Source organism: Grammomys surdaster, unplaced genomic scaffold (genome assembly GCF_004785775.1).
Source record: "Grammomys surdaster isolate TR1022 unplaced genomic scaffold, NIH_TR_1.0 184, whole genome shotgun sequence".
Lineage (NCBI taxonomy): Eukaryota > Metazoa > Chordata > Mammalia > Rodentia > Muridae > Grammomys > Grammomys surdaster.
This window is the reverse complement of record NW_021604629.1, coordinates 3673791-3695184: the sequence shown is the minus strand read 5'-3', so window position 1 is coordinate 3695184 and position 21394 is coordinate 3673791. Positions and strand designations below refer to the sequence as shown.

At 37.6% G+C, this 21394-nt stretch overlaps 1 protein-coding gene across 2 annotated transcripts in view; it reads left to right on the top strand.

Annotated features, from left to right (window-relative positions):
* Positions 1–21394, top strand: part of Sbf2 (SET binding factor 2) — a 307253-nt gene that overhangs the window by 38724 nt on the left and 247135 nt on the right. For both annotated transcript variants that reach the window (XM_028768018.1, XM_028768017.1), the window contains exon 2: positions 9474–9559. In XM_028768018.1, coding sequence (XP_028623851.1) covers positions 9474–9559 — 86 coding nt within the window. The remainder of the gene's footprint in view (positions 1–9473; positions 9560–21394) is intronic.

The window sequence follows — 21394 nt, the reverse complement described above, 5'->3', positions numbered from 1 at the left end:
AATTTTGAACAATTTGGATACAAAGAAAAGATGTAAACAGAATTTTCACGTTTTTGGACAGCTATTAAAATTATCATCTTAATCTTGTCAAAATTGATAAATTAAGTTTAGTTGGTAATTAGGAATGGTATTAATTATATATTGCATTTAGATTTTTAACATCTTTTAGGATACAAGACTAGATTTTAAGTTATCTTTATGCCTTTTAGTGTCCATTGACCTATGAGTGTGACAGTATTAGTATGTGCTTTGTTTTGCAGTTCTAAGGAGTATGCACTGGTTATGTATGTGTGTGTGTGTATGTGTGTGTGTGTGTTGGTGTCTTGGTCACTATTTTATTGCTGTGAAGAGCCACCATGATCAAGGTAGCACTTAAAAAAGAAAGCATTTAGTTGGGGCCTTGCTTACAGTTTCAGAGGTTTATAGTTCATTATTATCATGGCAGGGAACATGGTGACATGCAGGCCGGCACTGGAGCAGTGGCTGAGAGCTATTACATCCTGATTCATAAGCAGAGAAAGTGAGACTAGACCTGTCGTAGACTTTTGAAACCTCCAAGCCCACTCCCACCTATGCTTTTCCTCCAACAAGGCCACACCTCCCAATCCTTCTAATCTTTTCAAGTAGTGCCACTCCCTGGTGACTAAACATTGAAATATATGAGCCTCTGGGGGTTATTCTTACTCAGACCACTACAGTTGGTATGTGCATAGGCGTTGGGGTACATGTGGAGGCTAGAGTTCCACATCAGGAGTGTTCTTAAGTTACTTTCCACCTTTTCTTTTGAGACAGGATCTTTTAATGAATCTGGAACTTAATAATATGCTAGACCGGCTGGCCAGCAAGCCTCAGGGATCCTCCCATCTCAGTTTCCCCAGTTTTGTGGTTATAGGAGCAGCAACATGCTTTCGGTGGGCGGGCACTGGGGATTGTACTCAGGTTGTTATGTTTACACAGCAAGGACTTTACCCAGGGAGCCATCTCTTCAGCAGTTAGTTAAGCATTTTAAAGAATATTCCTCAATTTAATTTGTTTGATATTTTCTGGTGATAAGGTCAGGGTTATGATTTTGGGGGGCTTATTATCAGATGCTTCATTTGCTTTTCATTGCCTCAGAGCCTACACAGAGCCAGTGACATCATTGATGAGGTTGATCTTTTTCACTTGGTTAAGATTAGTATGTGTAAAGTTTCTCAGCTGTTGCTGCCATTTTCCTCCTGTTAGGGGTTATTATTTGGAAACAAGTCTTTAAATCCAGCCCTTTCTCAAGGTAGGAACATTAAAATTAAGGTTCATCTCCTGAAGAGAAAAAAATATATATATAAATTCTATGCAGAACATTTATGCTCTCTTTGTCCATATTTGTTCATCTAATTACTCAATGATTTAGGTTAAGGACTTACAATATATTTATGTTTGTGCTTTGTCACACCAGAAATATTATCACTTATTACTTAGAGTTTTTAGATGTTCTTTGAGGTTCCTTGCTGTTTCTTTTTTAAAGACAAATTCTCCCTACATTGTTCAGCTTAACTTTGACAGTCTCAAATTTTCTTTCTGCCTTTGCCTTCTGTGTATTTGAGTATAGGCACCCACCACTGTGCTGGCTTCCATATGTCATATGTCCTTACCCCAACTTTTTAAAAGTAATGCTTTAGTATTTGACACTATAAGATTCTCAGATACTTGGACTTAGTTCTGGAATCATCTATTTCTTCAAGTCTTAGCTTTTATTGGAGAGAAATGTTTAGAAATCATGATCTAGCTATTAAGTATATACTTATTTTTTTCTTTACTTTTCTGGTTTTTGTTTTTTTTTGAGACAGGATTTTATGTAACTAAGAGTAGGTCACAGTCACTACGTTGTTGAGCGATGACCTTGAACTACTGATCCTCTTGCTGCTGTCTTTCAGATGCTGGTATAACAGGTATAAAGTATCATTCTCAGTTTATTTGGTGCTAGGGATTGAAATCAGGGGTATATGCATGTCAGACAAGCATTCTTCCAGTTACCAATAGAGTAATTTTCCCTTCCCTAAGCCAGTGACTTGGGCTTTCACTGTCAGCATTTGACTTGACCTTCTGGACTTGAGAACTCCAATGTAAATGGCCAGTTAAACTCTTCTCAGCATCCATGGGCTTTTGTAAAGTTTCAAAATCTTCCATATTCCCTTCCACAGACTAGGTGTAAACGTCTAAAAACCACCTGGTCACATTTATCCCAGCCACAGCTCTACCTTTTGATAACAGTTTTTTTTTTTTTTTTGTATTTACCTTTCCTGTTGATTGTGTCAGGCAGTTTTATGTGTCACAGATTGGGTCACACAGCAGCTATACTAGTGAGGGTGTTGCAGGATATTTGATTACACTTGGCTGAGGCAGAAAGGAGATGTGAACTTGGAAAAGTTAAGCTGGACAGTGTAAGGAGAATTTGTCATAAAAAAAAAAAGAGCAAGCAACCTCAAAAGCATCCAAAAGTGATAATGTCTCTGTTATGACAAAGCATAAGTATAATTATATGTAATTTATAGAGAAATATTGTTCATAATGTTTTATTTACTAGAAAAACTTGTTTCTAGTTGTGGTGTGGCTCAGCCTTTAGCACACACTTTTAATCCCTCTGGCTGGAATACAGACACACCTTTAGTACGCATCTTTAATCCCAAATGATAAAGGTTAAAATTAGTTTGTAAAAGGAAGCACCCATGTTTGAAAGTGATGCCTAATTGAGTGGCAGACAAAGTGATGAATCAGAGACAGATTTGACAGGATAGGGTATGCTTAACTCTAATGAGAAGAGAGAGGAAACTTAACAGGCAGTGCAGAGAGGGGAGAGGAGGAGGGGAGAGGAAGGAGAGAAGAGGAGGAGGGGTGCTAGTTTTACTGGGAGAGTTTTACAGAGACAGGTTGAAGAGAGAACGAGCTAGACATAGGTGAAGACAGAACAAGCCAGAGAATGAATAGGAGCCAGAAGATTAGACCATATTGCTAAAGTTAGTAATAGTCCAAGCAGGGCAATTTAGGAGAGGCTGAGAGAGAGAGAGAGAGAGAGAGAGAGAGAAGCTAGATTAAATCAGTCAGTTTGGAGAGGAATTTGAGCCAGAACAGCTGAATTGATTGAGCCAGCCAGAGTTCAGAAACAACAAGAAAAGGTGAGTTTATTCAGCAGTAAGTTTCAGAGGCCGAAAATGTTCTGGGCCTAGATAAGATTGTATGGAGGCTAGAAGCTCCAAGACTAGGCCTAGGTTAGCAGATGGAGCCAGTGAGCCTCAGAGACAATTAATTCAGGAGAATAAAAGATATCAGTGTTCTTTAGGCCAAGCATTCCAATATATGAGCCCTTGGAGGTCATTCTCATTCAACCATCACAGTCAACCAAGAACATTGAACTCTTTTTTTTTTTTTTTTTTAAAGATTTATTTATTTATTATGTATACAGTGTTCTGCCTGTTTGTACACCTGCAGGCCAGAAGACGGCACCAGATTTCATTATAGATGGTTGTGAGCCACCATGTGGTTGCTGGGAATTGAACTCATGACCTCTTGAAGAGCAGTCTGTGCTCTTAACCTCTGAGCCAACTCTCCAGCCCCAACATTGAACTCTTATTGGTCATGCAGACATGCATTAAAATTAGTCTTAGTAGTTTTATTGAAATAAAAAGTATAAATGCAGACTAACAAGATGGCTCATCAGGTAAAGGCGCTTGCTGCCAACCCTGCTGACCCGAAGAAAGTCTCAGTGAGGGATTGTCTGTGTCAGGTTGGCCTTTAGGCATGTCAGCTATCTTGATGGGAAAACCCACCCACTGTTGGTAGTACCATTCCCAAGGCAGTGGATCCTGAACTGTATAAGGGCTGAAAAAAGTGAGCTGACCACAAGCATATATGCATTCACTGCTTTCTGTTCCCGAGGATGGATGTAATATGACCAACTCCCTGAAGCCCATTTCTCTGTTATGATGGATTGTAATCTGGAACTGTGAGCTAAAAGAAAAATGTTCTTCCCAAAACAGCTTTTGTCAGGCTGTTTTATCACAGCAACACAAATGGAGCCAAGACAGCTACCATAACTTCTGAATCCATGCTTGCAAAAACCCCTGGATCACTAAGAATTTCATTGAGTCCAGGCATTCTTGCCACTGTAAGCATGCTCTCTCCCGTTCCAGGCATTCCTCCAAGAAAATTACCAGGCTTTCCCATCAGGAAGGCCACCTGGAAAAGAGCCATACTGAACTCCTGATCATCATCTGCTGCTTCCTGCCCTTGAGCTTTTTAATGCTCGTTTTTAGTTCTGTTTCTTTAATCTCTCACTTCATGTTTTCATTCACACTATTTTCATGGTCAGCATGCAGTTGAAATTATTTCAGCTTTGTACTGGTATCACACCTTTAACCTAGTTCATAATCAAAGTGAAGAACATGGGTTTCTTCTTCCCAGTGGCCAGGTATGTGTAGCTGGGCTGAATTGGGAATTGATTTTAGTGGCTCCATCGAAATATCAAATGGCAGTGTTTGGCTTCTGTAATTTGATGAAGATACTAGCTCTCTAGTCATATGGAGTAGCTGGGCTAAGATTTAGCTTGGTAGCCTCTGTAAACAGTCTGTTAGCACCTGTTGGTGACTTTTGTTGTTTATCATCACTTAGGGTTTCAGTAAAAGCTCCTCTTCCTTTTTAAAGTATTTACTTGATCCATTATCTTGGTTGTCTCTGCATTTTTTTAGATTATTTATTTATTTATTATATGTAAGTACACTAGCTGTCTCCAGACACCCATATGAGGGCATCAGGTCTCATTGCAGATGGTTGTGAGCCACCATGTGATTGCTGGGATTTGAACTCATGACCTCTAGAAGAACAGTCAGTGCTCTTAACTGCTGAGCCATCTCACCAGCCCTGTCTCTGCATTTTTACCTCCCTTTTTTTTTTTGAGGACTCAATATGTTTGACTCACTTATGATTGACAACCAATTATGATTGAAAATCATGATTGTCAGTTTCTAAATACCATTACTGTCTTTGTGGTTTCTTCTTTTCAGTATCTTTTTTTCCTCAATATTTTATTAGCTTTATGAAGAACAGGGCAGTACTTTACCTTCCATACTCTGCACTTCTTCATGAGATGCATCTTATTGGTGTGTGCAACATACTCAGATCCTGCTTACACGTTTACATAAAAGCTGTGTATTAGTTGGGGTTCTGTAGAGGAACAGAACCAATTGGATATATATTTAAAAGAATATTAGATGCCTATACTATACAGTTAGAGTAGTCTAACCATCACTGTCTCACACCAGAAAGTCTGAGAATCCACCAGTTACTCAGTCTATGAGAAACTGGAAGATTCAATGCAATAAAGGTAACAATTAACTCAAAAATATATACTTTAGCCTTGAGTCTTCCCCAGTGTATTTTCTCTATATCAACTATTTGAACAAAGGTATCATGTATTGCTAACCTTCCTTTTAAAGATTTTTTTTGAAGAGATCATTGTTTTATATAATTGTTTCCAGATTACAGTTTGAGAGAGGCTGATCTAGCAAGGTGCCTCTTATTGTATGGGTTAGTTTGTACTCCAGTGACAAAAATACAGACCCATACTGTGATAAGAAATGGAGATGTGTTTAAAGTATAGCTTAGCTGTTTGTGTAAGTTGCCTTGGTGCTTCCAGAAGTTAGTGGAGGAGATAGAGCCTGAAGAGCTATGCAGTCTCTGTCTGATGACATTTGTTTTCTTCCTACGTGTCTGTTTTGCTCCCTTAACAAATCTCTATGTGAAATAATAGTCCTTCTGTTCTATGCCTTTACTTTCACATGTAAACTCCTGTGATTGCCTGAGGTCTTGTTTTTTTTCTTTTCTTTAGTGCTAGAGATTGAAGCCAAGGACTTACTTGTACATATTAAGCAAGCACTCTTCTGAATTATAACACCAACTCATCTATGAGCTTTATTGAACAGTTCATTTTCTTTTCTTCCCTCCTTTTTTCTTTCTTTCTATTTATTTAAACAGAACAACAGCAAAACAAGGGCTTGCTGTGTAGCCCTGGCTAGCCTGGAATTTGCAGTATAGACTAGGCTAGTTTTGAATTTACAAAAATCTGTCCACCTCTGCCTCTAACAAGGATTAAATGTATGATACACCTAGCCCAAATCTTTTTAAAAAAATTTTTTTAAATTGTACATGAAAACCATGTTTATAAAATTTCCACTCCTTTTGTTCCCACCAACTCTTCCTGTTCCTCCATTCCCTTTTATACATCCTTTTAACTATACATTTTCTTTAAGGTGTTTTCTTCTGTTTAAAATTTTCTAGAATAGGAATTTGATTATGTAAGCTATCTTTTAAATCCAGGTAATTCTAGTAATAAATTTCTTGACACTTTATAGGTAATCCTATTAATTTATTCAACAAATATCTTACTAAGTACCTAATACCTTAAAGAAAATATGAGTAGTATCTGAGCAAAGCTGCTCAAATTATTGATCTCATTTTCATAAAGTAAGACAGACAAGAAACAGTAACCATAATAACATGTTAGTTATTACTCAGGATGAGAGATGAATAGTATAAACTGTGTTACTGAACATAACTACTGCCCTTCATAGATGTGGAAAGATGGACATTATAGGTATTCTGTAGATAGCCACTGATTTAATTGTTTAGATAACTATGTCACAGAAGAAGATAATTTAGTGAATTTTTATTAGAATAGTGTTTCTCAATTTAAGGTTTTGTAATCAAGCAGAATACATATACATTCTAAGCATATAGAAAGCACTCATTATACAATCTGGTAAAATCAATGAATAACAAATATAGTTTTTCTTTTTCCATTAATTTATTTATTTGCTTTACATCCTGATTGCAACCCCCGCCCCTTCCCAGCCCCCTTTCACAGAGCTTCTGCCCTGTCACTCCTTCTCATTACCTCTGAGAACCAGCCCATTGTGGCACATCACATCACTGCAGGACAAGGCATATCTCCTCCCACTGAGGCCAGACACAGAAGCCCTGTTAGGGAAACAGGATCCAGAGACAGGCAATAGAGTCAGAGTAAGCTGCTGCTCCATTTACTGGGGGACCCACATGAAGACCAAGCTGCACATTTGCTACATATGTGTGGGGGCCTAGGTCCAGCCCTTATATGCTCTTTGGTTAGCGATAGCCATACACACACACACACACACACACACACACACACACGTATATGTATACATATACATGGAAAGAGGGGACTGAGGGAAGGAGGGAGGGAGAGAGAAGAGTATTTCTCAATCCGGTTAACTCCTATTTATTGCTAAGTTCTTTAAACATGTTCATCTTCCTCATAGCCATTAGCACTTTAGTATTTAGTAGTGTGTTTGGCACCTTAAAGGTCATCTCTTAAAGCTAGAATGGCTACTTTGCCAAGAGTTGAGGACTGTTTGGCTTATCTTATAATACTTGGTAATCTTTGTGGCTGGCCTACATATCCTCACAGCTCTACCAGGAAAGAGGCTTACCAAACATAAGAGAAAGAAAACAGTCTGACTAAGGCTGTATTGTGTTACTTTTTCTAAATTTGTTTGGATAGTTTGTCTAGTATTCATTCATAGTCTTTTCATAGAAGGCCATTTCAAACACTCTGTTGCCTTTTTAAGCTTCTTTTCCCCAAGTTCTTTTAAAAGATACATAGACTCCTTCTTGTCATTGTAGTTTTGCACTTTTTGTTAGGGTAGGAGAGTAAGATCTGGAAAGGAAAGCACAGAGGCCTGGATAAATAACAACTTCCTCCCTTTTCCATTTTGTCTGGGTACAGTATTTGCTAAGCACTGCTTCACTGTAGGAGTGGTTAGTCTTCTCTTGAGGAATTTTTCCCTTTCTCTGTCTTTTCATCCTGACTCACTTAATAGGTAGTCAAAGTAGGAGTAACTTCTGCAGTTACTTTGACATGACCTACTTCTCTTGTGGATATAAAATCTGTCCATCAATCTTCCCTTCTCTATAAAAAAAAGTCATGTCAGCATTTTCAATACAATCAATACTACCCATATGATGATTATCACACTTTAAATATAAACTTGGTTAGTAAGTTTAAACATTCAGAATAACTCACAAAAATCAAACAGAAATCAGAAAGTATTTGTTTACTTTTTATAGGTGAATTCTTAAGTTCCTCAAATGTCATTAATGACAGCAATTTATGCATTTGATATTTGGAAAGCAAGTCATTTTAGCTCTTTCTTTTAGGGGCTGCAAGGTTCTTTGTGCAGTTCTGGTTAGCCTTGAATTTGTACTCTTCCTGTTTCAGTTTCTGAAATGCTGTAATAAAGGCAGTTGCTACTTACTTGGCTTCTTTGTATATTTTGCTTATAATAAAAGATTTCCCCATTTTGATTTTGTATTTTCTAACCAAATTTTTGTCTTCAAATAATAACAAGTCTTAACACTCATAGTTCACATTTTCATGTTCATTAATAACTATGTCAGCATTTCAAACTAAGCCATCATGTCATTGAAACCCTGTATATTATGAAATCAGTAAATAATATGTTGCTTTTGGAGATGTTTTGAAAGTCACACTCTACCAAGGAGGAACTTTCCTCTTTCAAATTGTTCATAATTAAAACAACTTAGTATGAATTAACCAGCTAATTATTGCAATGCCGGGATTGAAAAGCAGGGTTTAGGGATATGGATCAGTGGGATAGTATTTGGCATGTGGGAGGCAACCAGGTTCAGTCACTCAGGACTTCAGGGAGAGGGTATAAAAATCAACTTAGATCTAACATGTATTTTAATCTCCAATTGTCTTATAGAGCATATCCTTAAAGTTCAATTTTAAACGGATCCTTTCTTTGATGTCACAGGCTAATTTTATCACAACTGACGTATAGATTGTGGTTTTTAACCTTGAGGTATTTGGTAATGCCTCATTCCATTCTTGGTCGTAAAAACTTCCTTGCTCCTTGGGGAGGTGGTAAGAGTTGTGTTCCAGGGAGATGGAGCTGAGGGTGCTGCTAAACATACCACAGTGCTCCAGGTAGCAGTCTTCTCACCTAACACACCAGATCACCCCGCCCAAGATGTCACTAGTACTATACTGAGAAACTCTGCCTAGACTGTGGTAAGGTTTCAGGCTAGACTAAAAAATGAACATGTGACAGTGCTGCTAACCAATACTTGAAATTTTGTGCTAACAGTACCTTTTTATTTGTCATTTAAAATTACTTTTATTGTGTCACAGGTGGTTGCCATGATATGGTAAGTGCCTAGCTTGTCCCCTGTCAGTGGTTCTCTGACAGTCCATGCTGGGGTAAGGGTTGTCTGCTATTTCAAGTATTACATTTAGAAGCACACATCTATGTTTCTTAAAACTTAAGACATGTTTACTCTGTCAACTTACTCAAATCTTTTGGAAAAAGAAGTAGTATGATAAGTATTCATTCAGGTTTTATAGTATCTAATAAGTGATTCATTTTGATCTTTTTCAACAGGGCCAGGAGAAGGTCTGGGGAAAATAATTCAGAGATTCCCACAGCAGGACTGGGATGACACGCCTTTCCCACAGGGGATTGAATTGGTAAGTTGGTGCCTTTATCCTGATGTCTTTTTTTTTTAATTGCTAAATTTTAGCTTTTACTATAACATTTTTCCTATTTAATAATTTTATTTTGCCGGGCAGTGGTGGCACATGCCTTTAATCCCAGCACTTGGGAGGCAAAGGCAGGCGGATTTCTGAGTTCGAGGCCAGCCTGGTCTACAGAGTGAGTTCCAGGACAGCCAGGGCTACACAGAGAAACCCTGTCTCGAAAAACCAAAAAAAAAAAAAAAAAAAAAAAAAATTTTTTTTATTTCATTCTGTTGTTAGGAATAATTTATTACATGAATTATAAAGTATCTGCTATACTGTTCTTTTCCCCCATTCAAAGTGTTTGGTAGCATTACAGATTTTTGTCCAAAAGCAGAAATTCTCTGATTCTTTAAAAACGTTGGGTTTTTTAAAGATTTTTATTTGTTTTGTTGAATGAGTTTTGCCTGCATATATGTATGGGTACCACAAAAGTCAGAAGAAGGTACAAGATCCCTTGAAACTGGAGTTATCGATAGTTGTGATTTACCATGTGGTTGCTAAGACCAACGTGTGCTGTTAACTGCTGAATTTTCTCTCCAGGCCCTCTGATTCTTTTAGAAAAACCTTAGCCCAGTAACTTTTGCATCAACCAGAAAAGTACCTTTGCTTTTCAGCTTTCCACCTTACTGTTTGTCTTAGTTAGGGTTTTACTGCTGTGAAGAGACACCATGAGCAAGATAACTTTGATAAAGGACAACATTTAGTTGGGGCTGGCTTACAGTTTCAGTTCAGTCCATTAAACATGTCAGCATCCAGGCAAACATTGTGCTGGAGAAGGAGCTGAGAGTTTTATGTCTTGATAGAAAGTCAGCCTGGAGGGGAACTTTCATCCATACTGGGCAGAGCTTAAGCCTCAAAGCCCTCCCTCACAGTGCCACACCTAATCTAACAAGGCCACACCTCCCAATAGTGCTACTTTCCATGGGCCATGCATATTCAAATCATCACACTGGTTTAATACTCATGAAGGAGAGGCAGGTGAATCACTGTGAGTCTGAGGCCAAACTGATTTACATGGACAGTTCTAACATAGCCAGGTCTTCAGAGTAAGACTCTGTCTCAAAAAGATAAACTCAGATACACACACATACCATTCTTTAAATGATGTGATAGTCAAAAATACAGGCTCTGGAACATAAGCCTAGGCTCAACGCCTAGCTGTGTGGTATGACTTTTGACTAGTTAATTATTTAACCTCAGATTCTTCATCTGTGAAATGGGGATAATAGAAATACAAATATCATAGTCCTATTATAGAGATGAAATAGGAAAAATGCATCTAAAATGCATAGGACAATATCTTCCATAGAGCAGTAGTGCTTAAGTAAAGTCGATGATTGTTTGGGCAGATGTTCTTTGTTTTCTTATTGTATTTGTAGCCTGTGTAGCTTGTGAGCTTGAACTCTGAATCCATTTGATGAGTAGTGGGATTACAGGTGTGTTCACACCTACCCTACATAGTTGTTTTCATTATTTATAATTGCTGTTTGTTTCATATATCTTAGTACCTCTTTCAGAGGAAAAGTAGTTATTTTTATTTTATGTGTGTTTTGCCTGCCTATATGTATATCTACCATATGCATTCCAGGTACTCATGGAACTGGAGTTACAGACAATTGTGAATCACTGTGGATGCTGGGAATTGGACTTAGATCCTTTGCAAAAGGAGCCAGTGCTCCTTAACCACTGTTATCTCTCTAGTCCCTGAATTCTTTCCTCACTAGCATGGTTTAGAAGTGTCCATAAGGAGCAAAACAGGCTGAAATGTTAAGTTTTCTTACTGTAGCTAAGGTGATGATGACTTTTATCCTTGCCCTATGTAAAGGACTATGTTTTTGTAAGTGAGTAGAAAGGTGATGTTTAAATTTTGGCTTTGAAAATGGGGAAGGTATATAAAGATCCAGGGAAAGTGACTTCTTGGAGTACCCCTTGCGTTTTTTTTGTCTTCTCTCCCACATGCCTCCACAAGCCAATGATTGGTCTTACTATTTGAATAACCAGGCATTTGTACTACAAATGTTTTAGACTGTTTCAGCATCCCTTTTAGTGTTGACTGAAAGGGGAAATTTGGGAGTCTTGATCAAATTTTCTCTGAATTTTTGCCTTTGTTCACATGAAAATATAGATGTATAGATGGCTGCTTTTTTTGCAGTGTGAATGATGAAACCTTCACAAGTTTCTAGAACAACACGTAATATGGTAGGCAAAAGAGATTGTGGATTGAGGTAGAGAGTTTGCTAGGACCAAGAAAGGATACTTTTTATATTTTATAGATTAAGGGTACAAATAAATATGTGATAAGTCTGGTATTCTTTTCTAGCAGTAAGGGAGAGACAACCTGATTTCACTATTTAGTAAATAGATTGTGTGTGTGTATGGGGGGGTAGAGGGAGGGGAGCAACACAAAGTTCTGTGTTGAAGTGTCAGTACAATGGCAGGTGGAGGTGCCACTCTATAGGTAAACAGAAGTCAGCACTCAAGACCTTTCTATGTGACTTCTTGGCTGAGTCTTGTCATAGCATTTCAGAACTTTAGAGACTAGTTAATATTTTAGGACTATTTAACATGCTGCATGTGTATGCCTCAGTGCTCATGTGTAGGTCAGAGGGCAACTTTTCAGGAGTTAAGTTCTCTGCTATCCTGATTTGGAGACAGGGTTTCACTTCTTGTGACTGCAGCCTCATATACTCCAGGCCTTTTAGCCCTTGACCTTCTTGCCATTTCTATCTCAGTCTCCAATTCACAGTCATGATGCTGTAATTGTAAATGTGTGCTACCACATCAGGCTTTTATCTAGGTTCTAGGGATCAAATTCAGATCATCAGGTTTACATGGCATGCACTTTTTCCCACAGAGCCATCTCCACAACCCCACTGCTTTCTTATTCTTTAACGTTTTTTTATACTTAATAGTAACTTTTATTTGTTAGTGCCTGTACCTACAAAGTAAATTTAACTTACAAATATTAAGGCTCATTTTAAAAACTGAATAAACTTCTGTCAATCTTTGATAAAAGTGTTGAGCTATTATTGACTTATGCTATCCTTGCATAAATTAGATATATGATTCTGTACATGAACAACAGTAACTTGCATTGCAGAATATTTGATCTCACTGTTAACCCTGAAACTGTTATTTACTGGAAAATTCTGTTTCTAATTGTGGTGTGGCTCAGCCCTTAGCACACACCTTTAATCCCTCTGGCTGGATAGAGACACACCCATAGTACATTCCTTTAATCCCAAACAATGAAGGTAAAATTAGTTTGTAGGAGGACGGTCCCACGTTTGAAAATGATGTCTAATTGAGTGGCAGACAAAGTGACAAATCAGAGAAAATTTGGCAGAATAAGACACACCCAGCTTTTATGAGAAGAGACAGGAAAGAGAGTCTACTTCAAAGCAGTGCAGAAAGAAAGGAGGAGGCAGCTTTACTGGGACAGTTATATAGAGACAGATTGCAGAGAGAGAACAAGCTAGACACAGGTGAAAACAGAATGAGCCAGAAAATGAGAAGGAGCCAGAAGATTAGAACAGACTGCTAGAGTTAATGTGAGGCCATGCGGAGTGATTCAGGAGAAGCTGAGAGAAGTTAGATTCAGTCAGTTTGTAGAGGAGTTTGAGCCAGAACACAAGTTGAACCAGCCAGCCAGAGTTCAGAAAGAACAAGAAAGGGTGAGCTTATTCACCAGTAAGTCTCAGAGGCTGAAAGCATTCTAGGCCTAGATTAGATTGTACAGAGGCTAGAAGCTTCCAGGACGAGGCCTAGGTTGGCAGACTGAGGTAGTAAGCCTCGGAGATGACAATTACTTCAGGCGAATAAAAGTTAAAATTTATAAACTTGTGTAACTGATATACTATATGGTTGTAACTCTTAATAGTAAAAAGAAAGATATAGGTCAGAAGTGGTCTGTGTCAGTTTCTAAGCTTGTCTAGGGTAATAGTCCTTTTCCTGATGTTGCATACAAAAGAACCTCCATAGCATTTCTAAGTTAGAGTGACACTAGCATGTAACACTAAGGTTACTACCTAGCAGTTGTAAATACTTGGAGGGACTCACGAAAACTAGATGATTGGTGCTAGTTTATTAATTTACAAACATGTAAGATGAAGCTTAGGATAAACTTCCTAAGTAATAATTTGAACGAAATCTATCAGGTAGGATGAAACAAAGCTAGTGTTCAGTGCCAGCCTTGTTTAGTAGTCTTAGTCAAGGCAGAGTGTTTAGGAAGTGACATTTTTAAACTATGGTAGTATTTGTGTTCTAGTGGAAATGAGGATCTGAAAGATAGCTGCTCAAGAAGAAAAAAAGGTTTATTTAACTCATAGCTTTGGAAACTGAAAGTCCAAACAGAGTAATACAGGCTCTGTAGTGTGGAGTGCTATGGAGGAAATACATGCAGGAGCAGCCAGTAGGTAACAGAGGGAATCAGAGATGCTGGGTCTTCTGTTTTTCTAACAACTCCTTCATAAGAACTACCAGGGGTCCTCTGGGAAATACATCTTTCCTCTGTTGACCTTTATAAAGACTGCTCTGCCCTTCTTTGAAAGTCTCACTTCTACCTTCCAGACAAGGTCTTATTCATAGTGAACCCTTGGGGGACAGCTGAATTATATCCAAAACCTAGCTCATGCTATTGAATAGAGACCGACTTCTTACCTTATTTAAGGACAGGTATGGGATCAGAGCACATTATTTAATTTTTTTTGTTGCTACCTCTACTTCTCATGCAGCACATACATGATGTGTTTAAATTCTAAATGAAAGATTGCATGTTCCACCTGAGCACTAAACTTTTATAATTTCCAAAGGGTTTTACACATTAATTCACTAATAAATTAAATCTCCAATGTAGAAGATGCCGAATTTATTCTTTCCATTTTTTCATAAAGAATTTGTCTTCTGTTTAGAGATGATGAGTTTTAATTTGGATAGATTTAAAAATAAAAAATATGAAAATAAGCTAAACCAAACATAATAACTGCTTTTCCAGTTCTGGGATATTTTTGTCTTTTCTTGTGCCTTTTAGGTATGCACAAAGCCACAGACAGTCATATAAATAAAGTTGAAAGTTAATTTTAGTGACTGTATTTCAAAGAACATTAGAGAATTGTTTTTTTTTTTTCCAGAGGAATTCTATGGCTAACAATCTATTTAAAATTATAGTAACAAATATTTTTATTGGCTGGGTCTTGAGCATCAGGAAAATAGTATTGTTTTGGCACTAGCTCCCTTTTAAGATGCCTTGTTTGTGAAGTGGATCTTTTTATACTGTAATTCAGAAAATTCACTGTAATAGTTACAGAAAGCCTTTAGTGGGTATTGTAGTGTATTTCATTTTCTTTGAGGATTAAAGTATTTGAAAAATTATGGCTTGAAAAGTAAGCAACCAAAATTTCTTTTTTGGTTTTTCGAGGCAGGGTTTCTCTGTGTAGCCCTGGCTATCCTGGAACTCATTCTGTAGACCAGGCTGGCCTCGAACTCAGAAATTCTGCCCCCAAGTGCTGGGATTAAAGGTGTGCGCCACCACCTCCCGGCCACAATCAAAATTTCTAAATTTGAACCTTTGAAGGAATTAATTCAGTTATTAAAATTATTCCCCAGTGATTTCGCTAATAAAAATTTTATGTTTTGTAAGTGTGCATCAGAGAAAAGGAGAAATAAAATCCATATTCAACATTCTGGACCTGTAGCATAGAAGTTAGATCAGTGTGCAGTGCTCCTTGAGGGCAGAGGAGCAAGTAAATACTGAGTAAATATCTAAGTATTGATACTGTTGGCCAGGGAATGGAGTGAAAAAGGAATATAAGCAAATTTTAATGTTCTCTTCTTATTGTGAAGAAATAAGCATGATGGAAGAATGAGAACTTACTATATCTCAGAATTAGAGTTTACCAAGATTTGGAGTTATAACTTCTTCATTAAAGAAAATATAGTATAGTAGGCAAACATATATAGGTTCTTGTATGTACATATAAAGAGCTAGCTGTGCAAATCATTATTTAGAATAAAAATAGGTGGATAATATGATTGGAAGAGGATTTGAGAAATACAGGAAACAACTTTAAAGAATTACAAACTATAGTCTGGTTTCATGTAAGCCATGTGTGTTAAGGGTGAATGCTAGGTGATAAATGTAATGTCAGAGGTGGGCCAGATTTTGATGTGAGATACGTGTTTCAGGATACTTGATTTTGTTTAGAGTTGGGGTGCAGAGGTAGGAATTTTGGTGTGAAGTAGGAAGACATGGCTTTAAAACACATTAAAGGCCTACAAAAAGAATTTTAAGAGTTTACAGCAAACATACTGAGTGTAAGTGGGTAGGAAGTAGCAGTAGTAGTAGTAGCTCATTGTTTTTGTTTTCCACTCCCCCCCCTTTTTTTAAGTAATAAAACAACATGGCAGGGAACCTAATGATGTCTGGGTGGTGCATCTAGGTAGTTAATCCTTTCTGTAAGAATCTCTGAAGTAAAGATTATAGCCCATCTTTGTGATCAACATCTCACATGTCTACAGATTTCTAATCATTTGCTTATCCTGTACTAGAATTTCAGTTGCTTTCAATTCTGCTTAAGGAGCACTGTTAATCATCTGTGCTAGAGTTTATCTTTTCCTGTTATCAGCTGTTTCAGTATTGCTCTCAGACCTCCTTTTGACAGAGCTTTGTTGTCCTGTTGGATCCAACTGAACCTGATGCTTTGAAGCCATAGAATAAGTAGTTGCTGAGAAAGATGCAGAACTACATAGGCCTGGCCCGCTATACATTTGTGTTGTTTGTAATCAGCCTTCTCACTTTGATGTGGGACCACACTGCTGAGCCTCTCTCATGTAGTTGCCATCATCTCATCTTCGTGGGCCATTCTACACTTGGACAATCTCAGTTCTTTTCTGTACTTTCCCATTAATCTTAGCTCCGTGACCAGAGTCTGACCTAAAAGTCAAATCTTGAAATTGTAATGGTTTGCCATGGCAATTGTTTTCCTTTTACATACATTAAGGTTAATAAGAGGATAGGTAGGAACAGATTTTTCCATCGTCACAATGAAGTTCTTGGGTCAATGTGGCCATCAACAGTTCATTTCACAGGAGTCTAAAAGAAAGCATGGAGTAAAAGTTGGTTCAGGATTATACCTGAAGGCAGTGTATCCATCACTTGTACCTATATTCTTTTGGCTAGAAATCAGTCATACCATTATCTGTAGTAAAGGATAACAGATAAAACCTAGATGTATGCTTTGGGCTTACTTAATTTAGTCCTTGTGTTATGAGGTTCTTGAGTTATATTTTGTATAATAAACCATTAAATATATTTAAAACATTTTTAAAAATATTTTTTAATATTTATTATTTTTTTAATGAGTACACTGTTGCTGTCTTCAGACACACTGGAAGAGGACATCATATCCTATTACCGATGGTTGTGAACCACCATGTGGTTGCTGGGAATTGAACTCAGGCCCTCTGGAAGAGCAATCAGTGCTCTTAACCACTGAGCCATCTCTCCAGCCCCCAAAACATTTTTATGAGTTCTGTAAAGTGCCCTAACAAGTTATTGAGCCTGAGGCAGAGGATTTCAGGACCTTGAATTTGTGGGCAGATGTGAGGGTAACCTTGATACTCTATCTGTGGCTGGCCTTTAAAATGGGTCTTTTGGGCCCAAGGCCTTGACTTTTGAGTCTGTGCTAATAACTCTGGGTAATGAAGTATTGAGTTAAGTGATTGGATAAACCATTGGTGTCAGAATTGGTATTAGTAAACACATGTTGAACATCAGAAAAAGCATAATCTTGGTCCTATTACATATAGTCTGTCTGAGTTTTGTTTTTCTTTTTTTTTTTGTTTTGTTTTTTGTTTATTTGGTTTTTTTTTTAATTGGATGATTTATTTACATTTCCTATGTTGTCCCCTTACCCCATCCCCCACCACCCCCTCGGAACCCCCAATCCCCTCGCCCCTCCTCCTTCTTCTCTGTGGATGTAACCTCTATCTACCCCCCCCACTCCCACCTCCCCACCCTCAAAATTCCCACCCCCTGGGGCATCCAGCCTTCATGAGGTCAAGGTTCTCTTCTTCCACCTATGCCCAGCAGGGCCCTCCACTTTTACATATTCAGCTGAAGCCCTGGATCCCCCCCTAAGTGCTCCCAGGCTGGTGGTTTAGACCCTGGGAGCTGTGGTTGGTTGGTATTGTTGCTCTCCTCATGGTGCTGTAAATCCTTTCAGCTCCTTCAGTCTTCACTCTAAGTCCTCTATTGAGAACCCCATGATCAGTTCAATGACTAGTTGTGAGCATCTGCCTCTGAATATGTCTGACTCTTGAAGGCCTCTGAGGAGATATCCATATCAGGCTCTTATCAGCATGCACTTCCTGTCTTCCACATCAGCATCTACCTTTGGTGATTGCACATGGGATAGATACTCAGGTGGAGTGGTCTTGAGATGGCCCCTCCTTCAGTTTCTGTCCCTCACTTTGTCTCCATATTTGCTCCCTTGAGTATTTTGTTGCTCCTTCTAAGAAGGACCTAATCACCCTCACTTGGTCTTCCTTCTTTATGGGCTTCATGTGGAGTTTTGTTTTTCTATGTGTTTTGAAAGGAGCTCATGTAACACAAATTGGCCTCAAAATTGCCCTGTAATGGCTAAGGATAACTTTACACTCCTGATCCTCTTGTCCCTACTCTCTCAAGTGTTAGGATTCCAGATACATCCACTATGCATGGCTATGTTTCCTTACTCTTAACTCCCTTGACTTGTCTGTCGTTCTGTAAGTCCTTCATGCTTGATTCTTAGTTGTGCTTTTCTCCTTTCTGGATACCACTGTCCCCTGTAATCTAATCGTATTAGTTACATTTCTCAGTGAGAGTTAATTTATATTCTAGTCTAGCTAGTAGTAGGTTTCCAACGTGGGTGAGCTCTGATGAGTCTGAAAACTTGATTCAAAGGTAACTCTTGCCTAATTTTACCTAAAGCATCTTTCCCTAATTTTAAAATTAAAATTAGAGTAATTATTTAATTAAACTGGAATATTTTGAGAGTAAGTAGGATTGGGAAGAATGCTTGAACTGGGGCTATTCGGAACAAATAGATTACAGTTACTTGTATACACAGCTGTACATATATGTGTGTGTGTTATTCATAGTAAAGATTGGAAATTACACAGATCCGTGACTTGTGTAATTAGGATTGCCAACTGCTGTTTGTCAGACTGTAACACCGCATTTATGAAGGAGAAACTATAGCATGAAATCTATACATGGCTACAAATCTAGGGCAAGATTTACTATTTTATTAGTGAAATGAAAAGAAACCATTGTAGATAGTAGCCATTGCCTGCTGTTAAAATATTTATTATTCTTATTATTATTGATGATGATGTCTATATATCTGTCTGTGTGTGTTTGTGTATGGCTGTGTATATATGAGTACAACTCTAACCCTTGGAGGTTAGAGTTGTCAGATCTCCTGAAGCTGGAGTTACAGGCAGTTGTGCTAGGAACTGAACTCAGGTCTTTGAAAGAACACTCTTAACAACTGAGCCATCTTTCTAGCCCCCATGGCTACTGTCAAAACACCAGAAAATAAGAAATGTAGCTTAGGGGAAATTGAAATCTGGTGCACTGTTGGTGGGAATGTAGATAGTGCCACTGTTGTGGAAGACAGTTTAGCAGTTCTTCAGTAAAGTGAAATTACTTTGTGAACCAGCAGCTCCATTTCTGGGTATGTTCAAAAGAACTGAAATTAAGGAATCAGGTATTTGTACTTAAAAGTTCCTTAACAGTGTTGTTCACAATAGCCCCAAAGTGAAAGGAACCCAAGTGTCCAGAGGCAGATGGATAAACGAACATTTAGTAGGACAGTGGAATATTATTCAATCACAAATATGAAAGTTTGATAGAAGCATCAGTAGACCTTGAAAACATTGTGCAGTGGGAAACAAGTGAGTCACTAAAAGACAAATACTGTATAATTTCATTTATAGGTGGCATTTAGAATAGCCAAATTTATACAAACAGTAAAATGAAGTTTCCATGGGTAGGAAAAGATTAAAAGAAAAGAAAAAAGTAAATTGTTTTCGGTCAGAGATTTTCAGCATGGCAAAATTGAAAAGAAATTGCTGTCCAATAACATGTATGTACCTACCACTACTAAACTGTACATGTAAAAGTGGTTCAGGAAATTAGTTTTATGTTACATGTTTTACTAGTTACTTTAAAAAGTGTATGATATAGAGTCTATGTATAGACCTAAGATAATGTCAAACACAGTATAAGGCATTGGACATGTGTCTTCAGACAGTATAGCAAATGGGCAAAACAATTTGTAACTGTTTTGAGAGAACAAACCTGTGTTTATACTAGCTTGTTTCAAGACACACGATAAAGCTTCATGGTCAACAGGGTGTGGTATTGACTTAGAGACAGACATGTGTTAACAGATCAGGGAACAGTGTAGATCAGTTTAACATTTTCCAGGAGTAATATGGTTGTGGAAGTGACAGCAGAGATAAATAGGAGTATATCTGAGTGTCCATCTGAACAAGTAAACTTGATCTGATTTTATACTGTATAGAGAAATAGATTTAATACCCATTATAGACTCAGTGTAAAAGCCAAAGTGATAATTTAAAAAAATAAAACTACAAGCATTTTTATGCCCTTCTACAGTTAGGTCAGGATTTAAAAAGTACAACATCTAAGACATGACAATGATATTTCTCTGGTGTATTTGAAAACTTTTGAAAATATTATATATAGAATTGTGGTTAACCAGATAAGATGAAGCCTTGTTTTGTAAGTTTCTTTTGATCCTATAAGTTCTTTGGAGGCTGATTGGACCTTCTGCCGTTTGCCATCTACTTTTAATGAGAAGGAGGGTACCAGAAACAAGTGGACTCAGAACGCTATCAGCAGTCCACTAAGAACTTAGAGCTGAGTTTTCTAAGGAACTAATATCATCTGCCCAATATTGGATCTTTTGCAATCTGGAATTTTGTGTGTATCACTACTGTAGATGGTGGCAACTTAGATGTTAAAAACATATGTGACATACCTTGTAATATGAAACAAAGGGCTCTGGTAGTTTCCGTATGAGTTATAATGTGTTCATGTATATACACATAGATATCAATCACTTGCTTACAAGAGGCACTGTTCAGAGATAGTATGAGCTCTCTAGTTCACATACACTGTTTCCAAAGGCATCTACCTAGTGATATTTGTATACTATGTAGCCCCACCTCCTTTTTATTCTTTATCTGGAAACGTTCTCTGGTGATCTAGACATCCTGTTCACTATGTGAAATATGCTTCCTTTTTTTGTTGGAGTTTGTATTATTATTTGAGGATTCATGTGTGACATTTTTAGTTATGGATATTACATTTTATAGTTATTTGCTCATAATGTGAACTGATGTAAGGACTTAGAATGACTTACAAATGTGTTGGTTTAAGAAAAAGAAGCATTTGGTGGCCTCTAGTGGTGGTACCTATGTGTCTATGAAAAGTCACTGATCTCAATATACAAGATTTTATAGGAAGGATCACTAAGGTGGCAGAATAAACACATATGAACATTTATTGGAACAATTTTTTGTTTTGGAGAACTTAAAATTTATGAGTCAATTATAAATTTATCAGTGATGTGGTTATATCAGTTACAATGATTATTAATTAATAATTACTACTTTTAATTCTTTTTCAAGGAAAGGCTTGAAATTTCCTTCCTTCCCTCCCCCTCCTCCATATTTTCTTCCCATTCCATAAATGTTTGCTGTATATTCTAGACT